Source organism: Artemia franciscana, chromosome 17, assembly GCF_032884065.1.
Source record: "Artemia franciscana chromosome 17, ASM3288406v1, whole genome shotgun sequence".
NCBI classification, from domain to species: Eukaryota; Metazoa; Arthropoda; class Branchiopoda; order Anostraca; family Artemiidae; genus Artemia; species Artemia franciscana.
Genome location: NC_088879.1, coordinates 29,539,290 through 29,558,670, shown reverse-complemented (window position 1 = coordinate 29,558,670; position 19,381 = coordinate 29,539,290). Strand labels below are relative to the sequence as shown.

The 19,381-nt window shown below is 34.0% G+C and overlaps 1 protein-coding gene across 1 annotated transcript in view; it reads right to left on the bottom strand.

The window, feature by feature from the left end:
- LOC136037533 (sucrase-isomaltase, intestinal-like) overlaps window positions 1–19,381 on the bottom strand; it is a 215,458-nt gene that overhangs the window by 19,519 nt on the left and 176,558 nt on the right. Inside the window, exons 33-35 of the mRNA XM_065720255.1 lie at window positions 18,063–18,214; window positions 8,529–8,677; window positions 7,167–7,251 (exon numbers count right to left, since the gene is read on the bottom strand). Coding sequence (XP_065576327.1) covers window positions 7,167–7,251; window positions 8,529–8,677; window positions 18,063–18,214 — 386 coding nt within the window. The remainder of the gene's footprint in view (window positions 1–7,166; window positions 7,252–8,528; window positions 8,678–18,062; window positions 18,215–19,381) is intronic.

Genomic DNA, 19,381 nt, shown 5'->3' with positions numbered 1-19,381 from the left:
TCCTAGTTCGTTTTGATGACCAAGTAAATAAAATTTTTAACTGTACTCATCGAAGCCTTATTAGCCAATAAATTAGCCAAAAAACATTAGCCAATAAAACAAGTCACAGATTTTTCTGCAAAAGAAGTATTGGCATACACACAGACATCGTGAAGCATTGTTCATCGAAATATGAAAATGAATCACAAAAAGAGGATGTTTATTCAAGAAAGTATTGACTTTAAAAATATTAGAATAGTATTGACTTGAAGCATTAAAATTAAAAATTTTAATTATGTCTCATTGTTAAATATGATAGCTTTTCCTTGACTTTATTGAAGTAATATATTTTTGGCAAAATTACGAAACTGGAAACGTTATTTAACAGCAATCAGAAAGCATAAATTTTGACCCTCGATACTACTACTGCTACTACTTCTACTACTACTGCTACTACTACTACTACCACTACTACTACTACTACTACTACTACTACTACTACTACTACTACTACTACTACTACTACTACTACTACTACTACTACTACTACTACTACTACTACTAATACTGCTACTACTACTACTACTATAACAACTACTACTACTGCTACTACTACTAGTACTACAACAACTAATACTACTGCTGCTACAACTCCTACTATTACTATACTACCGCTACTAAACTCAATGAGGCTTATTCAACCCCATTTAACCAAATCCTCGTCCGACTGAACCCTCGTTTAACTGAATCCTGTAAAATTGAACCGCGTAAAACAAGACCCTCATGCAACTTAACCTCCGGTTAACTGTACATTGGTACAACTCAACCTTCATCTAACTGAACCATCATTCAACTGAACCTCAATGGAACTAAACCCTCACGAAACTCAATATCCATGCAACTCAAACTCACTCAGCTCAGCCCTCCTCAAATCACCAAAATGACTAGAAAATGTAATTAAGCCCGTTTTATCGTAAGTGACGAAAGCTGATTCAAATAAAATAGTCTTTATTTATTGATTTTTTAATTTCGTGTTGTTTTTTGTTTTTATGCCGTTTCGATTTTGAAATTTACCCCCCCCCCCCCCTTAAAGAACAACAGTTTATCCTTCTGTCCTTCTCTGTATAATGGAAAATTGGCGAAAATTTTGATGCTCAGGACCTGAACACACTTGATGGTCATGGTCTCAGCAATAGATGTACCCTAGTACAGAGAAATCTAGCACCTACCTCAGGAATTATAGCTATTATTTAAATTCATCTCAATAATAAAAGTGTATTGCGTAAACAAGTTTATAACAGCTAAAAATGCTGACAAGTCTCTCTGTTTCTGTTTAATTTATTCAAAACTAAAAGGATACAAAAATATCATAGATAGCTGTTTAAGGTGATTTGAAAGCTGACATTCACATTTACGCGCTTTTTATAATTTAGTCATAACAACACTATCATAAAATGTCTTGAGGCGCCAAATACAATTTAAGTGTCATTTCTGGAGTGTAAAGGCTTCAAATCATAAAATGTCTACTATTGAAACCTCCAGGATAAAAATCCCCTCAACTAGTGTTTAAAGTTCCCCTCATGAATACCCCTTTTCCTAGTCACCTTCGCAAGTGGAACAAAGAGTTTTGAGAAAACTATCGAGTAAAAAAAATTTATTCAAATACAAGGTTGATCTGATAATGATAGGGGCTATTTTCTTCATTTTGACACTACAAAATCAGCGCTTCACAGTTTTGCAAGCAACACCTATCTACATAACCAGCTAACGTCTCCCAACACACATCTCTATTTATAACGTCTCCCAACACACATCTCCCAACGTCTCCCAACACAATAACGTCTCCATAACGTCTCCCAACACACATCTCTATTTATTGTGAATTCTGAAAAAAACTAGCGCATTATGCGAAGACTGGCCTAGCTTGAGTTTAATTGCATAATTTAAAATAATAAATATTATAGCTGGTGAAAGACTAATAAGCACCTTATAAATTAGTCTATTATTTTGCGCAGGGTAGTTGAAGACTTTTTGGCTCCCAAAACCAACATCCTGTTTTTCAATTTTTTTTACTACGAACATGATGTAGTATCATGGTTTAAAACACATGCTAAATTTTTTACATGTTCTATCTCGTTGTGACTGTTTGTTGGTTCTTTAAGGTCTTGAAATAGATGCCTGTCAAGATCACTTATCAAAAAACCTCTGTTTCATTGTCACACACGAAAAAAGAAAATCAGACATCACAAACCATTAAAGCCAGATTTATATGTTGAATGAAGGTTTAGTTAATTGGGGCTGAGTTGCATCGGGTCCCAGTTATACGGGGGTTCAGTTGCACGAGGTATAGTTAAGTGAGGATGAGTTGCAAGTGCTGTGAGTTTTTTGTCAGTTCAGTTAAAGGGAGGTTCAGCTGAACAATAGTTCAGTTAAATGAGGTTCAATTTCACAAGTATTAGATTAAATGGGGTTGAGTTTCACGGGACTTCAGCTGCACGAGGGATCAGGTAAATGGGTTCTGCTGCATTAGGATTCAGATATACGAGGGTTGAGTTGCAGGATGGTTCCAGTTGAACGGGGGTTCAGTTACACAGTGGCTCTGTTGCACGAGGGCTTAGTTGCATCAAGGTTCAGATTCAAGGGGGTTCTATTACACAGGGTTTTAGTTAAACGGGGGATCCGTTACACAAAGCGTAAGATAGACGAGGGCTCAGTTACATTTGTTCAATTGCTTGGGCTTCAGTTACAGAGGGTTAAGTTGAAATGGAACCGAAAATAAATATTGGCCTATGGCCATTATACTTTTCACATTAATCTGTATACACCGTTCTTACTCTGCACAGGAAAGTGAGGCTATCCACCTGGTTGATCTTCCCGTTTCCCAACATGTCCTATTTAACTTTGTTTATTCCAAGTCTAAGCGACTTAGTCTCCTTACCATTGATTTTCAAACATATTCTTGCACCCTAGGAATTTTTATTTAAGACACTCAAGTCATCTGTATCATCTAAGTCTCGGGGAGTTTTACCTTCCTACTTTTACCTTTGATTCCAAGTATTTCCACAGCCTTTGCCGTGATCCTTAGAACAAAGTTTGTCAAAATAAACCATATAGATAGGGATTATAAAACTACTTAACCTCTTATTAAATACGAAACCGGCTACTACCCTCATTAACTATTTTAACCGCAGTACCATTTTTCTCCTAAGATGCACTACTCGTTTCAAGGTATTTATCTAGCATACCATAAAAGTAGAGAACCTTCATTAAAGCTATTCTATCGGCTGAATGGAACTCCTATTTCTTAATCGAAAGCCTTCTTAATCAATACTCTAAGAGTGAAAATTGGGTTTAACACCTCCTCTCCCCTTCTTGAAACTACACCGTTCTTATTTTAAAACTTTACCAACAGCATTTCTAAGTCTAAAAGGCATTATCACACTAAGTAATCTACTTCCAACAAAAAGCAAGCCAATGCCCCTATAGTTATCATACTCACTCCTAAGACCTCTCTTACAATTTGGTCTAATTAAAATTTCCTTAAAACTGCTTGGTACTTCCCCTTTTCCAAAAATCATTCCCGTAATCTTCATTATTTTACCTCTAACTTCACTGCCATAATATTACAAAAGCTCGTTTACGGCACTATCAATACCTGAGGTCTTATTTTCTTTTAATTCTTTCAATTTTTTCTCTAACTCTTCGTCACAAAATAAATTTTCTTTCGCTCTCAAATTGTCACAAGCTTTTTTATTTTTTTTGTATACCGTTTCCTGAAGTTTTATTACGATTTAACACATTCTTCGGGTTGCTATGCAAGACACGCCATCTTACATAAATATTGTTTAGTCAAGCTAATTTGTGCAGTTATTTGTGCAAGGATAAAGGGCATTATGAAAGTTGGCTTATACCTACCTATATTGAAGGCCTTTACGTGAATTTTATTTTGCCGTGAATTTTTTGTTTTGTCGTGAAGTTCTTTGAATTCAATTTTGATTTCTCTACACGCAATCAAACACTAAGGTTTGCTCCATGGAACATCTAGTATTAAGACAGCAGACAGTACACGTACGTCCATTAGACCCTATATCTCGGCGCTATATTTTGAAATTGGCCAACAGAAGCTAATTTTAAATGCTGCACTAAATTATCTCGTTCGGTCGCTGACGGATGGAACCCGAACGGACAGGATTATGTCACTAGCAGTCAGGTTCTTCAACCATGAGACGACAATTAAAGCTTAAAGACTTTATTCAGTGAGTTTGACATAATAACATGGCGTGAAACATGATAAGAATGATTCCAAAAATGTTTAGAATTCTAGTTACGGCAGCCGAAGAAAAGAAAGTGATTCTGAGACTTGTCATTTTTGATCCGTTTGGAACTCCTGCTATTGGAGACGCTGTTGCTCCTGAATAGACTTGCAAAATAAATGAAATGTCATGTAAACTAGATGGGCTTATGGACCAACAGAGCGCTTGCGTTACTTCCGCACATCCAGTTCCAGTTTTTTCTTTTCCCCGTCCATCGGATACAATTGTGTTGGTAAGCTTCCCTACGGACATTCCAAATTAAATTTATCTTATATCCTTTATTGATAATATGCGTAAGGAGGCCACCAATGAAATAACTGAACTACAGCATAGTCAGAAAAAAAATGGAAAATTGTTGTTCGCTCATTGCATTTGTTAGGTATAATTCTTCCGCCATTTCTCTTGCTGATGAATAAACCTTCTATGAACAGTGCCTTGTCTTAGATATTTATTGTTTCGAAGTTTACTATGCTCTCCTATGTGCATAAAAGATTGTATGCCTAGCAGACGATTTCGTAAGGGATTCGTTCTAAAATGTTCTGTTAAGCCAAGACTTGTGGAAGCTTGTGCTTCTGCAAAGTTCAAGCTGATCTGATAGAATCAATGCGGCCGCCCTCTTAGCGGCACTGTTAATTCTGTTTGATTACGCACTAAGAGACGGTTCACTCGGGAATTAAAAAACTATCGGTTGTGTGTCATTTCAGAGTTTTCATCTATGGTTGCTTTGCATGAAAATTTCCTCAGGAAGGTGTTTCGTCAGCTTGGTTGCACCGCATCATTTTCTGCTTCTAATATATCTGATGCCGAATGGTATAATTATTGTGCAACTGAGTTCTCTTCAATAGATCTCTTGCTTGAGTGAAATTTGATTCTGGCCGTGTAGAGTTGTCCAATAGGCCTCTGGGTTCATTTGACGATATTATGGCTATGACATCCGTAGTTGAATCAGCAATTAGAAAGCTGAAGCCAATGTTGTGTTTTTATACTGAAGTATTATGCTCCACCTCATAGGTTCGGTATTCTGCGTGAGTTCTGTTGTCCTGAGTCATTTTCTACTGCTGCCAACTTGCTTTTATAATCCGATGCTTAAAGTTTTCCCCTGTTTTTTGGAGGACTTGATGTCAGTCGAGCCTTCAACTCTCTTATCCATGTGGCAATACTACTTTTTGCTGCTAAAAGGGCTGCAAACTGTTGCACCATTAAAGCTTTTTGTGATATGTATTTTCGCCAAAAACTCCGTCCAAAGACCCCTCTTACAAAATCTAAGAAGACGATTCCCCGAGCTGGAAGAATTCCCGGCCAAAGAAGTGGCCAGCAAGGCTCAAATTCTTCTCCAGTTTTATTTAAAACTATAGTGGTAATCTCCAAGAAAATTTCCATCTTCCTGTATTTCTGATGGTATCAATGCTTCTCTTATGCCATACACTGTAATCTTTAATACCAACCAAAACATTGAATAGATTTTAAAATTATTCAAAAATTACAAGATGAATACCTAAGCCTTGTTCATAAATTCAACACTGGGAAGCGTGAGTTTATCGTTTTCAACTGGCGTGAAAATAACCATGTTCCATCTGTGAATCTTGGTGCCTCTATGGTTCATCCAGTTGAAAGTATCACCTATCCTGGCTTCTCAATCGATTCAACTCTCTCTCACACCCAACAACTTCTTATAAGCCATATTTTTCGTAAAATTGCCACTGCATATGCATCTATAATTACTGTAAAATTGCGCTTCATTCGACAAGCTGTTTCAACAATGCTTCAATAATGCGCTTCAATTTATTTCATGTCGTTACTGGTTTATTTTCTTAAAAAAATGGATATAAAATTAAAAAATTGATGATAATGAGCTACGTCCAATAGTAACTAACCAGAGTATTTGTAAAAAGATTACTCAGAGGATTTGTCGTAAGGCTTGAATCACTTAATACAACCAAAAATCACTTTCCTCAATTTTGATCCACCAGGGGGATTTGATGAAAGTAAAAGTAACGAAATAAGCTAAAACTTTTGAAAAAAGAGGGTATATTTTGGTGGCATTGCTTTCAGAAGTACCAAGGGCGAAAGTGATAGCAGTAAAATTAGATACAATTTTTTACATAAAGAGTATTTTTGGTAGTAAATCCAATATTAACAACATGGTTACTTCTTTCTTAGTCTCTGAATAAGAAAACGGCAAAAACTTTTTTCCTTGATTAATTCAAGGAAAAATTGATCCCACTTTGAAGTAACAGGACTTTTGCATTCATTACAGATAAAATCAAAAACGTCCAAGTAAGAGCTTAAATTTCTTTTTAAGAGAGCAGATGCTATCATAAACTTAACAAGCAATGGGCTGGAGAAAGCAGTCGTAGTTGCGGACTGACAATGTGACGTAGTTGCGGACTGACAATGAAAAATGTAACACAACGCATCGAATACTAGTAAATATATATTTTGAAACCACATTATGGATCAAAGACGGAGCTATAAACGAATCTATTATATCAGGGTTAATTTATATCTATTCTATATTAAGGGTTAATCTATATTAATCTATATCCACATAACAGGAAAAATATTTCAAAAAGAAGTTGATTGTCAAAAAGGCGGAATATCTGGTACTCAACGATTCTGATTTTACCCGAAATCTAAGGCCTCTATACAAAATTTTGCACACGGGATGAGTTTCTGTTCATTTGTCTATTTTTTAATTAATTTTTCCACCCAATGACTTAGGGTATGCCATAATAATGAGCATGTAAAGATTGGAGTACCAAGGGAGCAAAAGGAGGTTGGCAAAAATATTCTCAATTTTGCCATCACTTCTGATTTTTCCTAGAAATATCTTTTGCCTCATGTGAAATAGGGATAGCAACTTATATAATTTACCTTATAAAGTACAGGAGATACCATAAAGGCTGGACCAAGTAGGAACTGTTCGTCAATGTTCCAGGCATTTGTGTCAGTTGGAAACCTAAGAAAAAAGAAAGAATTAAGTAATTCATATAACTAACTCAGAAATTAATTTCAAACTAGTATATTTCTTAGCTCAAATTACTCAACTAATATTAGTTCATCATTCGTGTAAACATTAAGATGGATCAAAAACAAAACTTCGCATCATTTTTAAGTAAGTTGATAATGTTTATATTTTTCCTAGTGTTAATTAGTAGAAAATATAGTTTATGAAATTTAAAGATTGCTCCATAAGATTGTTTTATGGCTCTTGAATATTAAATAATTTTAAGGTAGTAAATCCTTAAAAATTGCATCTTTTTGGCTCATCTCCAAATGACCTGAAATGTGTTATTAGTGATTTGCTTAAGAAAAGAGAAGTTGACCCCTTAAACAACTGTGGTTTTCATTTAAGGAATAAACTATTATTATTATTATTTAAGTCCAATGTTTACTCTCGTTAATTAAAATTACTTTCCGGAAGAGTTGTTTTAAAACAAAATTAAACGTTCATATTCAGACTTAAGACAAGCATAGACAAAGCTATTTAATATTTCAAACTTAAAAGATCAGAACTTGCTATCAAAGAAGAGAAACCCAAAAAACAGAAATTAAAATAAATTAAATAGAGTAAAACAAATAACATATTAAAATAAAACTTAGATCTGATGTAAGCTAGAATTAAGGAAGAAGTAGGAGCAATAGCTAATAGCATACAATCAAACTCTAAAGCTGTAGTTAGAGTTTAAAAGAACAAAATTCTGATTGAAATTCTCTGAGAATACGACGAATGAGGAGATTAGGACTGTTATGGAAGAGATCTAAGAAACAAAAGGCTATGGTACTAGCAATTCAGTGAAGTTAATATTCCGAGGCAAAACTGCTTTTGAAAAAGCACAAAAGTGCAATATTTATGTCGCTTACTGCAATATCAAGGTGGACAAACATGTTGCCGTACCTCCAAGGTATTTTAGTTCAGTTCAACAATTTACAATGAGACTTTTCTATATATACATATATATATATATATATATATATATATATATATATATATATATATATATATATATATATATATATATATATATATATATATATATATATATATATATATATATATATATATATATATATATATATATATATAAAATATATTTATCCATAAACTTCGTTGGTCTCAAAATCCAAGATTTGTCTGAATTGGTGGAAAGTTTGGTATAACAGCCTTTTTTACTGTAGATCACGGATGTTTACTTGAATCCAAACTTAACAAAATTACAACTAGTTGGAACTTACTCGTGGAATAAAGGTCTTGCAACCGTGTTACCATACATCAAATGATTGTAAAACTGGGTATAAATATAGGGTAGAATTGTGTATCGAATCATTAATGCTTCTTTAGTACTGCTAATGACAGGTTCTCCCCAGATCGCGGGATCTTGTTCCTATAATCAAGAAAAGAAATTAATGAAAACTACATAATAATAAACTAAGTTGCAAATTAGAATAATTGTTAAAGTAAAACAGATGAAGCTGTATTTATACAAACAACTGAATGTGTTTGGTTAGCCACTAAACTAAATCTTGTTTTCTTTTTTATTAAATAAAAAAAAAGTTTTATAAACTGAAAGTAAGGGCTAAAATTAAATTTTAGAACGAACAGAAACTATTACGTATAAGAGGAGGTTGTTCCCTTCTCAACAACTCTGTTTCAAGCGAAAGTTTTTCGGCACTTTAAAAAAAAGTTACAAATTTTTCCAATTAAACAACCCTTATATTTCAGGAGTCATTTTTAATGAATTGGGGCAAAATTTAATCTAAATCTAAAGAGCAAAGTTTAAGGAGGGGGTAACCTTCATCATGTGCGTAATAATTTCTGTTTATTTTAAGGTTTAATTTTGGTCCTTACCTTCGGTTGAAAAAAACATGTTTTTTGTTTGATTTATGATCATTTTTAAAATAAAGCCAGGATATCTACCACCCCCCCACATGAAAATATTCTCTGGACAATTCAATCCTGGTGAAAATTTACACCGGCCAATTACCCTTTGACATCTCTACGCGTAAAATTGAATCGGTAAGAGAAAGCAAGTCATATAAAGAAATTTCATATAGAAATTCTGGCAAATTCACATAGTGAAAAATCTCCCCTAAAAAGTTCACCCCCCCCCTTGAAAACTTCGCGCTCCATCGAAAATTCACCCCTGCAAAATCTCCCAGCAGAAAATTTGTCCTCCCCACCCGAAAAATGCATCCATACCTCCCAATCACAAATACCAAACGTAAACAATGGGCAGACTTTATAACTTAAAAACCTTTCCCCAGAGACTCTGGGAGGTCACGGTATCTCCAAAGACATAGTTACTGGGTCTTTCAACTATGTTTAACAAAATAGCAATTCAAAACTTTATCGGATGATTTTCGGGAAAATGTGGCGTCGGAGGCTATTCACCCACAGATTGTTTTGGTCAGTTAAAAAGACCACTAGAGCTTTTTTTTCATTAGAATGAGCCCTCTTTCGACGTTTTAGGTCCACTGGGTTGATACGATCACGCCTGGGAAAAAAATAAAGAAACAAACATACAAATAAACACGCATTCGTGATCTTTCTTCGGACAAAAATTACAAAATTCCAGGTTTTTCAGTTAGGAGCTTGACAGTCGTGTGAGTTTCAATAAAATTATATGACTTTTAAAGAGTCTTTCTCCCTTTTTTTGAAAATCTGACACTTTTTCTCAGGCTCGTATGCTTTGATGGGAGAGACTAAACTTAACGATCTTTATATATTTGGAATGAGCATAATAGGCTAATTCTTCTGATATATTTATTGGTATAGAAATTCCGTTTGTTTTTAGTTTCAGCTCTATTGATCCGGGTCGGTCCTTACTTACATTTTGTTACCATGAACTTTTATATAATTAATAAATCTCTCAATTAGAACTCGTACCGTCCTGCTCTTGGTATGTTAATTTTGATTTTATTTTTAAACCGATGGTTCCCAAAGAAAAGTAAAGAGCAGCATTAAATCAAAGATGACAAGAAATGAAGTTGTATAACAATTCATACTCAAAACAAACAGAAATCAAAATCAACAAGTAACTGTAAAGTAAAACTTTAAAATAACAGTGATTACGATAAACAGAAGTGGGTCTAATGTCCATAAACCTTATTAAAACCGCAACTTAAGTTCTGGTTTACCTTATTTTTATTTAACCCAAGTGTTTTTTTTTATTTATCATAATATCAGCCGCAACAGGGGGAATCAACATACTAACCGAGATTACTGAAAAATGAAAATGGGCTAATTGGTTAATATGTGATGATACCAATTCCTGAAGTAGTAGCAATTAAGGATTTATTAATGTTAAATAAGATAAAACTCTGAAAATATGTTTTACTTTCAGTAAGGCGCAAATGAAGCTCGAGCCCTAAGAAGTCTTAGAAAATTAGCCCAACTCCTGCTTATAGTAAATTCTTCTTTTATAAGTCTGATTTGATCATTCATTGTCATATATGTGCATTTTATGTCCTATTTTCATTGATAGGTATTTGTAGTTGCCTAAAAATTTAATTATATAACTTTCCTTCTGCTGGGTTTGGTTTAGTGTAGTTCTTAGGTTTTCTAGGTTTAGAGTAGCTCTAAAACTTTTTGGAAAAGTTATCAGTAGATTGGTTTCTGTTCGTTTTGAATCGACTATTTTTCTATTGGTTGGTGATTACGATAACCTGCAAACATGCCAATTTTGAGAAAAAATTTGAAGTGTGTTTTGCTCGCACTTCATCACAAATCAATAGGATAATCTAAGCCCAGGGAAATTTTTCTTCCCTATTTGGTTCCATAGTCTTCGATTGACTTTCCTCTGCTCCTTAAGATAGCCCATCAGAATCACCAATATAAATGGAGATAGAACACATAGCTACACCCAACGCCTATTGATCTATTGCGCAACCGGCTGCTAATCAGTGGAGTATCACACAACGTCTTATGAAACATCAGGCTATGTAGAGCCTGCCATTGCTTTTTGGTAGGTAGTTCCTGACAAATTGAACAGGGTACATACAGACACATTGTATTGAAGCATAGAATCACACGGACACATTGTATTGCAGCATAGCCGACTCCTCAAGACATTGTGTAGACTATTTCTACGACAAGGGATATGATGATAGCCGAGTCCTCACGACATTACATTGGGAGATAAGGAAGTCCTCATGAAAAGAGATAAGAGGATAGCCAAGGCCTCACGAAATTACTTGGGATCTCCCTCATGACAAGGGATAGGAAGATAGGCGAGTCCTCACGACATTGCATGGGACCTTTCTCACGACAACAGGTAGAGTGTTACTCAAGACAAGGGATAGGGTATTGATAAGAAGCAAAGTTCATAAGCTTTGTGACCTTTAAACAAGTTTAAGGCCCAAGCAACGATTCCTAAGACATTATTTTCTACCTGGGAAACATATCCCTATCACTACAAACGTATTTTTTCCTGAGAGGCATGATTCTAACCCCATGAAACGATTTAATTTTCTCTCTGGAAGAGAAACCACCCGTAGCCAAATACCATACCATAATATCTTTTTCAACCTATTGCAATACCATTATTTTCCAAAATGAAGGACTTACCATTATTCACCGAGGGAAAAGTGTTTCAAGAATATCATCTATTTTTAGCTTTTATATCTTGCTTACAACAGATAATACAAAACTAGGCCGCATTCAAAAATGGTCCAGTGAACCTTCTAATAAATTAAAACTCTTGCTCAAATTGTTAGAACAGGTCGAACCATGGGATGAAGCTTGTTTAGAAATAAGGTGGAATTCTATAACAGGATAAACAGGAGATGTAAGCAACCTTCTTTTGCGGGTCTATCAATTTAAATATTTCATTCGGGACGAAAAAGTCCTTACAAACAAATTTGCACTCCATTACACAACTCGTGACGTATATTTTGAGCTAGAATTAGATAATACCCTTATGTTATAGGTTCAACCTCAATTCCTTTTTTATGCAGGAAATGGGTTTTGGCTTCTGCTGTACACTGTAGTTTTCTTATAATATTTTCTTGTAATGTACATTTTGGGCTTTTTCATCGCATTTTGGAGGGCCTTTAGATTTCCCCATATGAAGCTTTACTGTTACATTTTATCGTGCTAAGTGTCATGTTTTCTGATTCTAAGACTAGATGATAATCTCTTCTTCTTTCTACGAAGTTCGTTTTCTCACACGCAAACATTTCACGATACACTCGAAAATAAATGTTATTTCTGTATTCTCATATTTTTTTTTATATTTCTTAAACTTTCGATATACCTAGAATAAAGATACGACTAGGGATTTCTCTACTTGTATAGCTCGGGATATGTATTAGAAATAACGGCCGCTTGCGCATTTGAGGTGGTATATTGCTATGCTAGAGTTTGACCAAGTTTCAATTTTCTCGAATATTAAGCCTTTCCCCAATTTTCTTTTTACTTTTGGATTGATCATTTAACATAAGCCTTCTTTAACATAAACCTTTCTAGATTTTCAGATTCCGAACGCATTTCCACTTTGTTTAAATATAAACCTTTTTCCAATTCCCTAATATTTTTGGATTGATCAAATTCAAATTTTGGGAGTTTGTCTAAGAAAATAAGCCCTTCTGGAGTCTAGAGTCTGACCATATTTTCACTTTACTTTAATGTTCAGTAAAGTGCAATTTATCTTCTGGGCTAGGGAAGGGGTTTTGAGCAATACTCATGTTAATTTCTCTGTGTTTTGAGTTTGGATCGGTTATTTATTGTAATTTCTGTTTATTTTGTGATTTATAGATGGTGATTTGTGGCAGTTTTATGCTTGATAGATTAGTTGATTTGATTTTTTGCTAATGTTTTGGATTAATGGAGTTCTTTACTTTTCGTTGAAAAACTAATTTTGTGGAAAGTTTATTTTTATTAATATTGGAAAAAAACACACCTTTTTTGTATTCTCAAATATTCTAATTTTTAATTTCTCCGTGTTGAGAGTTTGCCTTAGTTATTTATTGTATTTTCTGTTCATTTTGGGTTTCATTAATTTATCAATGCTGATTTGTGGTAGTTTTACGCTTGGTAGACTATTTAATTTAATTTTTGTTCATTTTTGGGTTTAGGATGTCTTTGAAAAACATATTTTGTAATGATTTTTTAAATTAATACTAGAAAAGACATAGCTTTTCTGTGTTCTCTTAGATTTTCTGAATTTTTTATTAGGAAACTAACACCTTTTCGAGTTTAAAAACCTTGTTTTACATTTTCATACTCATCTTTTTAATTAATCAGACTTCAGGCATGCCCCAACACCAAGCAGGAATTTTCAGCCAAAATAGAGTTTGACCAAGTTTCAAATTTCTCGAATATCGAGCCATTCCCTGTTTTATTTTTACTTTTGGATTTATCTCAGATTTTGGAGGTTCGTCTAAGGACATAAGCCCTTCTAGAATTTTAGAGTTTGACAGTGTTTTTACTTTGCTTTAATATAAGCCTTTGTTCTGGTTTCTTATTATTTTGGAGATATCAAACTCGGATTTTGGGAGTTCGTTTTAGTACATAAGCCCTTCTAAAGTTTTAGAGTATTTTCACTTTATTTTAGTATTCAGTAAAGTGCAAATCATGTTCTGCCCTTGGAAAAGTGTAGCGTTTTTTAGCCCTACTCACGCTAATTTCTGAATATTTGAGTTTGAATTGGTTATTAATTGTAATTTCTGTTCGTTTTAGGTTTAATTTATTTTTCGATTTTATGATACTTTTACGGTTGGTGGATTATTTAATTTAATTCTCTGCTCATTTTTGGTTTAATGGAGTGCTTTACTTTTCTTTGAAAAACTTATTTTGTGGATTTTTTTTTATTAGTACAAATAAAGATATACTTTTTCTTTATTCTCAATTTTTTTTTTAATTTTTTACTAGGACGCTAGCACCTTCTTGAATTATTTTACATTTTGATACCCATCTCTTTCATTTACAATATTACTTTTCGAATTTAGGCACACCCCAACACCAAGCGTCACTTTTCAAAAGGATTTATTAAATCATTTAGGGAAAAGTTTGTTTCTTAATATTCCTCCAAAACACGTTTACATTGAACTTGTGGTACACATCTTTTTTCTCTCCCAAAATTACTTTTGACTTTATGCATATCCCAACACCAAGCAATACTTTTCAAAAGACTATATTATATCATTTTTAGAACAAGTTTTCTTAATACTCATCTCAAACCCCATTTTTCAACTTGGAGAGCACATCTTTTTTCAGTCCAACATTACTTTTTCAGCTTTACACATAACCTAAGAAAAAACAATACTTTTCAAAAGTCTTTATTATATCATTATAGAACAAGTTATTTTCTTAATATCCTTCAGAAAAGTTTTTCCAACTTGGATTGGACTTCCAACTCCATTAAACTTATCGTCTTTCCAACTTGGAGCGCACATTTTTTCACTCCGAACATTAATTTTTGACTTTATGCGTACAACCATGCAATACTTTTCAAAAGCCTTTATTATATCATTTCAGAACAAGTTCTTTTCTAGTTTCTCCTCCCAAGCCAGTTTTTCAACTCGGAATACATACCCTTTTTTTACTCCTAATATCCCTTTTTGACTTCAAGTATATCCAAAATATCAAGCAATAGTTATCAAAAGGCTCTACTATATCGTTTCAGAAAAAGCTCTTGTCTTAATATTCCCAAACAAAACCACATTTTTCAACTTAGAGTAAACATCCTTTTTTTTCACTCCCAAAATTACATTTTCGACGTTCTGCATACCACCAATCAATAATCAATACTTTTCAGCGCTCTATTATTTGCAGGTAATCCTATGATAATAGTAGTTTTAAAATAAGGTAGATGTGGTCCCGGTAAAAAGTGCTAGCACTGAGAATCGTTACCACGAATGTTGAATTTTTTTTTATTATTTTTCAAACAAATCATTTATTTTTATAAACAGAACTACAAGGACTTCCTCCACGGTACTTTTGAAAAAAAGATAGGCGTGGTCCCGGTATAAACAGTAAAATAATATAAACAAGGAAGAAACGGAATAATTCCGATTGCAACGGCTGATGGAGAAATAAAACATGTAATGATTGAAAGCTGTGAGGATAGATCTAGCTACGTTAAAACCAGCGGAGGACCTTTTGAGATGAAAAGGTCAATAGTGAATAAAAAATTGACTGGACATGGTATAGTACAGTGTAGAATGGATGTCTACTGGGGAGGTGAGTATATAGAAACGTCAGAAAAAAGATTTACAGCAAAATCAAAAATAGCTGTAAACGTTGCTTCTTTCATATTTGTAGATGGACTAAGATGGCAAGTTTGGTATGATATACAGGTGAGGCTGTGCGCCAGGTGCAACCAAGAAGGACATAATACACCGGAATGCCTTCCATATCCATCAAAACCAGTCAAAAATCAAAGAAAAGAACGGGAGATAGAAAAAACTTGATGGTTACGTGTCATTTCTATCCTTGACAAAACAAGTACAACGGAAAGATTCAAACATGGATACTTATGCAAAGATCAAAGATAAATTGAACAAAGAGTAGAGCAACAATAGCAGAAAATGAGAGAAGAACTAGAAAAGAAGCAGAAAACTGAGACAGAAAATAAAGGGGTTACGAAAAAAGAGATAAGGAAAAAACCTAAAAAAAGACTGCTGACACAATGGGAAACCACTAAGATGATGAAAAGGAAAATAGAACACAGATATGTGGCCTCATATCCAATTTACACCAAGAATCAATAAAAGTGGATGAAAATAAATAAAAATAGACAGTTAAAAAAAAAATGATGAAAAAGAGGAGTAATCTGGAACGCTGAAACGGATAGAAAATATGGAAGCTAAATTGAATAGCATTGCACTGGTACTGACAATGGACGAGTACGGGATAATACATTGGTGAACATGGTAGAAGCAGAAATGCAGTTACATGCAGTTACATAGTAGAAGTAAAAATGCAGCAACATCATACAGTTAGCTCAGTAAAATAGAACAAAAAAGCCAAAACTGGTGAGGAAGAAGAGAATGAAACGAGAATAGGATTGGATTCAAACAACTTACAAGTTTAAATGTAAATGGACTGAGGCAAAGAAAGAGACAATAGTCTTTTTCTTTGAAGTTGCTGATAGTGTCCTAGGGAAGAGTCCTAAGACTGCAACTAGGAATATTAGTGAAAAAGCTTTAGGTTTAACAGAGAGTAGAAGGGGTTTGTATAAGAATTATCTGAATGATAGGTCGTATGAAAACAAAAGGAATGTAAAGAAAGTGGAGAAAGCATTAAAATATCAACTAAGGAGATGTGAAATGGAGGCCATGGATAAAATTGCTGAGGATCTGGAAGATGCGACTAGACGGCATAATAGTAAAATATTATACTGGCATGTTAATAAATTGAAAGGGGGTAGCCAATCCGGACTAGTCCCAGCTATCGATAGAAAAGGGGCCACAATTAGTGATAAGGAAAAAGTTAAAGAAAGATGGGTGGAATATTTTGAGAATGTGCGAAACCGAGATACAGTTGCAGGAAAAGATATAGATGAAAATGAAAAAGTTTGTGATACCTTGGATGTGAAGGAAGATTTGTTTACTGAGGAAGAATTAGCGACAGTACCAAAAGGATTAAAACATGATAAGGCTCCAGGTGCTGATAGTATGATTAATGAGTTTCTTAAATATGGTGGCTCAGAGGTTAGGAATAAGATACTGAAGATTATGAACATGATTTTTGAAAAAGGGGAAGTACCCAATGATTTTAAGAAAATCTTAATTAAACCACTGTATAAGAAAGGTGACAAGAGTGAGTGTCGTTATTATCGAGGCATTAGTCTGGTATCTGTAGATAGCAAATTACTGAATAATATGATGCTTTTGAGACTGAGAGATGCTGCAGACAAAGTTTTAAGGGTAGAACAATGCGGTTTTAGAAAAGGTAGAAGATGTGTCGACCAATTTTTCACTCTTAGGCTAATAATTGAAAAGCCCCTTCGTTGTCAACCACCTTTGGTCTTCAGTTTTATCGATTATGAGCAAGCTTTCGATTCTGGTGATAGAAGAGCGTTAACAAAGGTCTTATCGTTATATGGTATACCAGAAAAACACATTAAAGTGATTTGTGCTATGTACGAGAACAATACTGCTGCGGTTAAGGTAGAAAATGAGGTTAGCAACTGGTTTTGTATTAAATCAGGAGTTAAGCGGGGTTGAGTTCTATCCCCCTTTATATGGATTATTTTGACGGACTTCGTCTTAAGGAGCACAGGAAAGGCAATTGGAGACCACGTAATCAGATGGGGAGGACTTAGACTTAGGACTCCTCCTGGACTTAGATAATGCTGATGATTTAACGATATTAGATGAAAGTGTGAGCAAAATGAATAAATTTTTAGAGGTTTTGCAAGTTCATGGTGTTAAAATAGGCTTGAAAATTAATGTTAAGAAGACTAAGTCACTAAGGCTTGGAATAAGTGAAGATGAATAGGTGAAAATAGGTAACGAAAATATTGATCAGGTTGGGAGCTTCAGTTACCTTAGTAGTATTATTAGTAAAGATGGTGGCAGCAGTGGAGATGTTAAAAGTAGAATAGCTAAGGCTCAGGGTGTTTTTTTTCACAGTTAAAAAAAGTTTGGCAGAATTATTGAACAGAAAAAATTTACTACGCTTCTCAACCAGAAAAATAATGTAAACATATAGGTAAATAGGTCAACAGAGAAAATCGTGATAACTCAACCTTTTCATGCCTATTCATCAATGGCCTACTGCCCGTGGTTTTCACTAAATTTTAGATAATGTTGTGTTATACTCACAATATAGCCCAAGCCATTGTGATTTCTCGAAAATGGATAAAAAGCACCAAGCTGGTGCCATCGCAGGCATAACTGCTCCTCGGTATCAAAAATGAAACCACAAATATCTGCCCCTACCATTGGAATGGCAAATAGATTGAACTGAAGCATCCCTTTAAAAAAGATAAATATAAGATGTGGCACAATCTTTGCTAAACAACCAGGCAAACACCCTTTATTCCTGACAAAATGTGTCCATAAGGCTGTTGGCTTTGACAGCATTATTTTTCTAATACAATAGAATTTAGTCATTGAAAAATTCTAACTCACATGCTGAATCTAATAAAGCTGAGATACTTAAATAGATGCATAGTCTAATATGCTGAAATAATAAAAACTGACATAATTAAAGCAAACGTAACAATATCGAAAACAAAACTAGACAATTCAAAACTAGATATTACACATACTTTTCTATCCAAACGAAATTTCATGAAAGGTTCAGAAAAGAGATGAAAATACCATAAAGAAGATTATACTGCAGACAGATTGGTTCTCTCCTTACTTTCTTGTAAATCAAGTTTTCACTCTGTTCAAAAATTAAATAGAGAAATGTTTTTTCACCTAGAAGTAAGGAGCAACATTAAAACTCAAAATGAACAGAAATTATTCAATGTATGAAGATGATCTCCTCCTCAACACCCTGCTCTTCAGCCTAAAGGTCCTAGGATTTTCAAGAAAGCTCCTAATTCTAATTAAACGGCACTTGTGTATCAGGAGTTGTTTTTAAACAAATGGGGCAAACAATCAAACTTTACCGTAAATAGAAAGGAATTGAAGAGGGGGGAAACCCCCCAAATACGGAATTTCTGCTTGTTTTCAATTTTAACGTTGCTTCTTACTTCCTATTGTTAAAACCTGTTTTTTAAATTAATTTTTGATCATTTTTCAAACAATGACGGAAAAAATACCCTCCCCCATAGGGAGAGCTTCTCCTAACCACCTTGGATTTGTTAGTAATAAAAAACCTTATCATATAAATTTTTTTAGTCTGCTACAGGTGGGTTTGTATTTGAATGAAGTTATTTTTTTAAATGCACTTTTTGAAGAAACCCTGTAGGAACACCAGTAGGGTGCAGTGACATTAGGGAACAAGATACCACTAAACGTCAAATGTAAATGGGAAAATGAGAGATAGTCTGTATTTAACCGAATAAATAAAAATTTAAAAAATGTCAGCGTAAATATATTCTTATTAAGTGCTTAAATTTCTCCTTAGCAGAGTTAAATTAAAAACTTGTATTTGTTTAATCTTTTATTGCTTTTTCGGCAGGGACAAA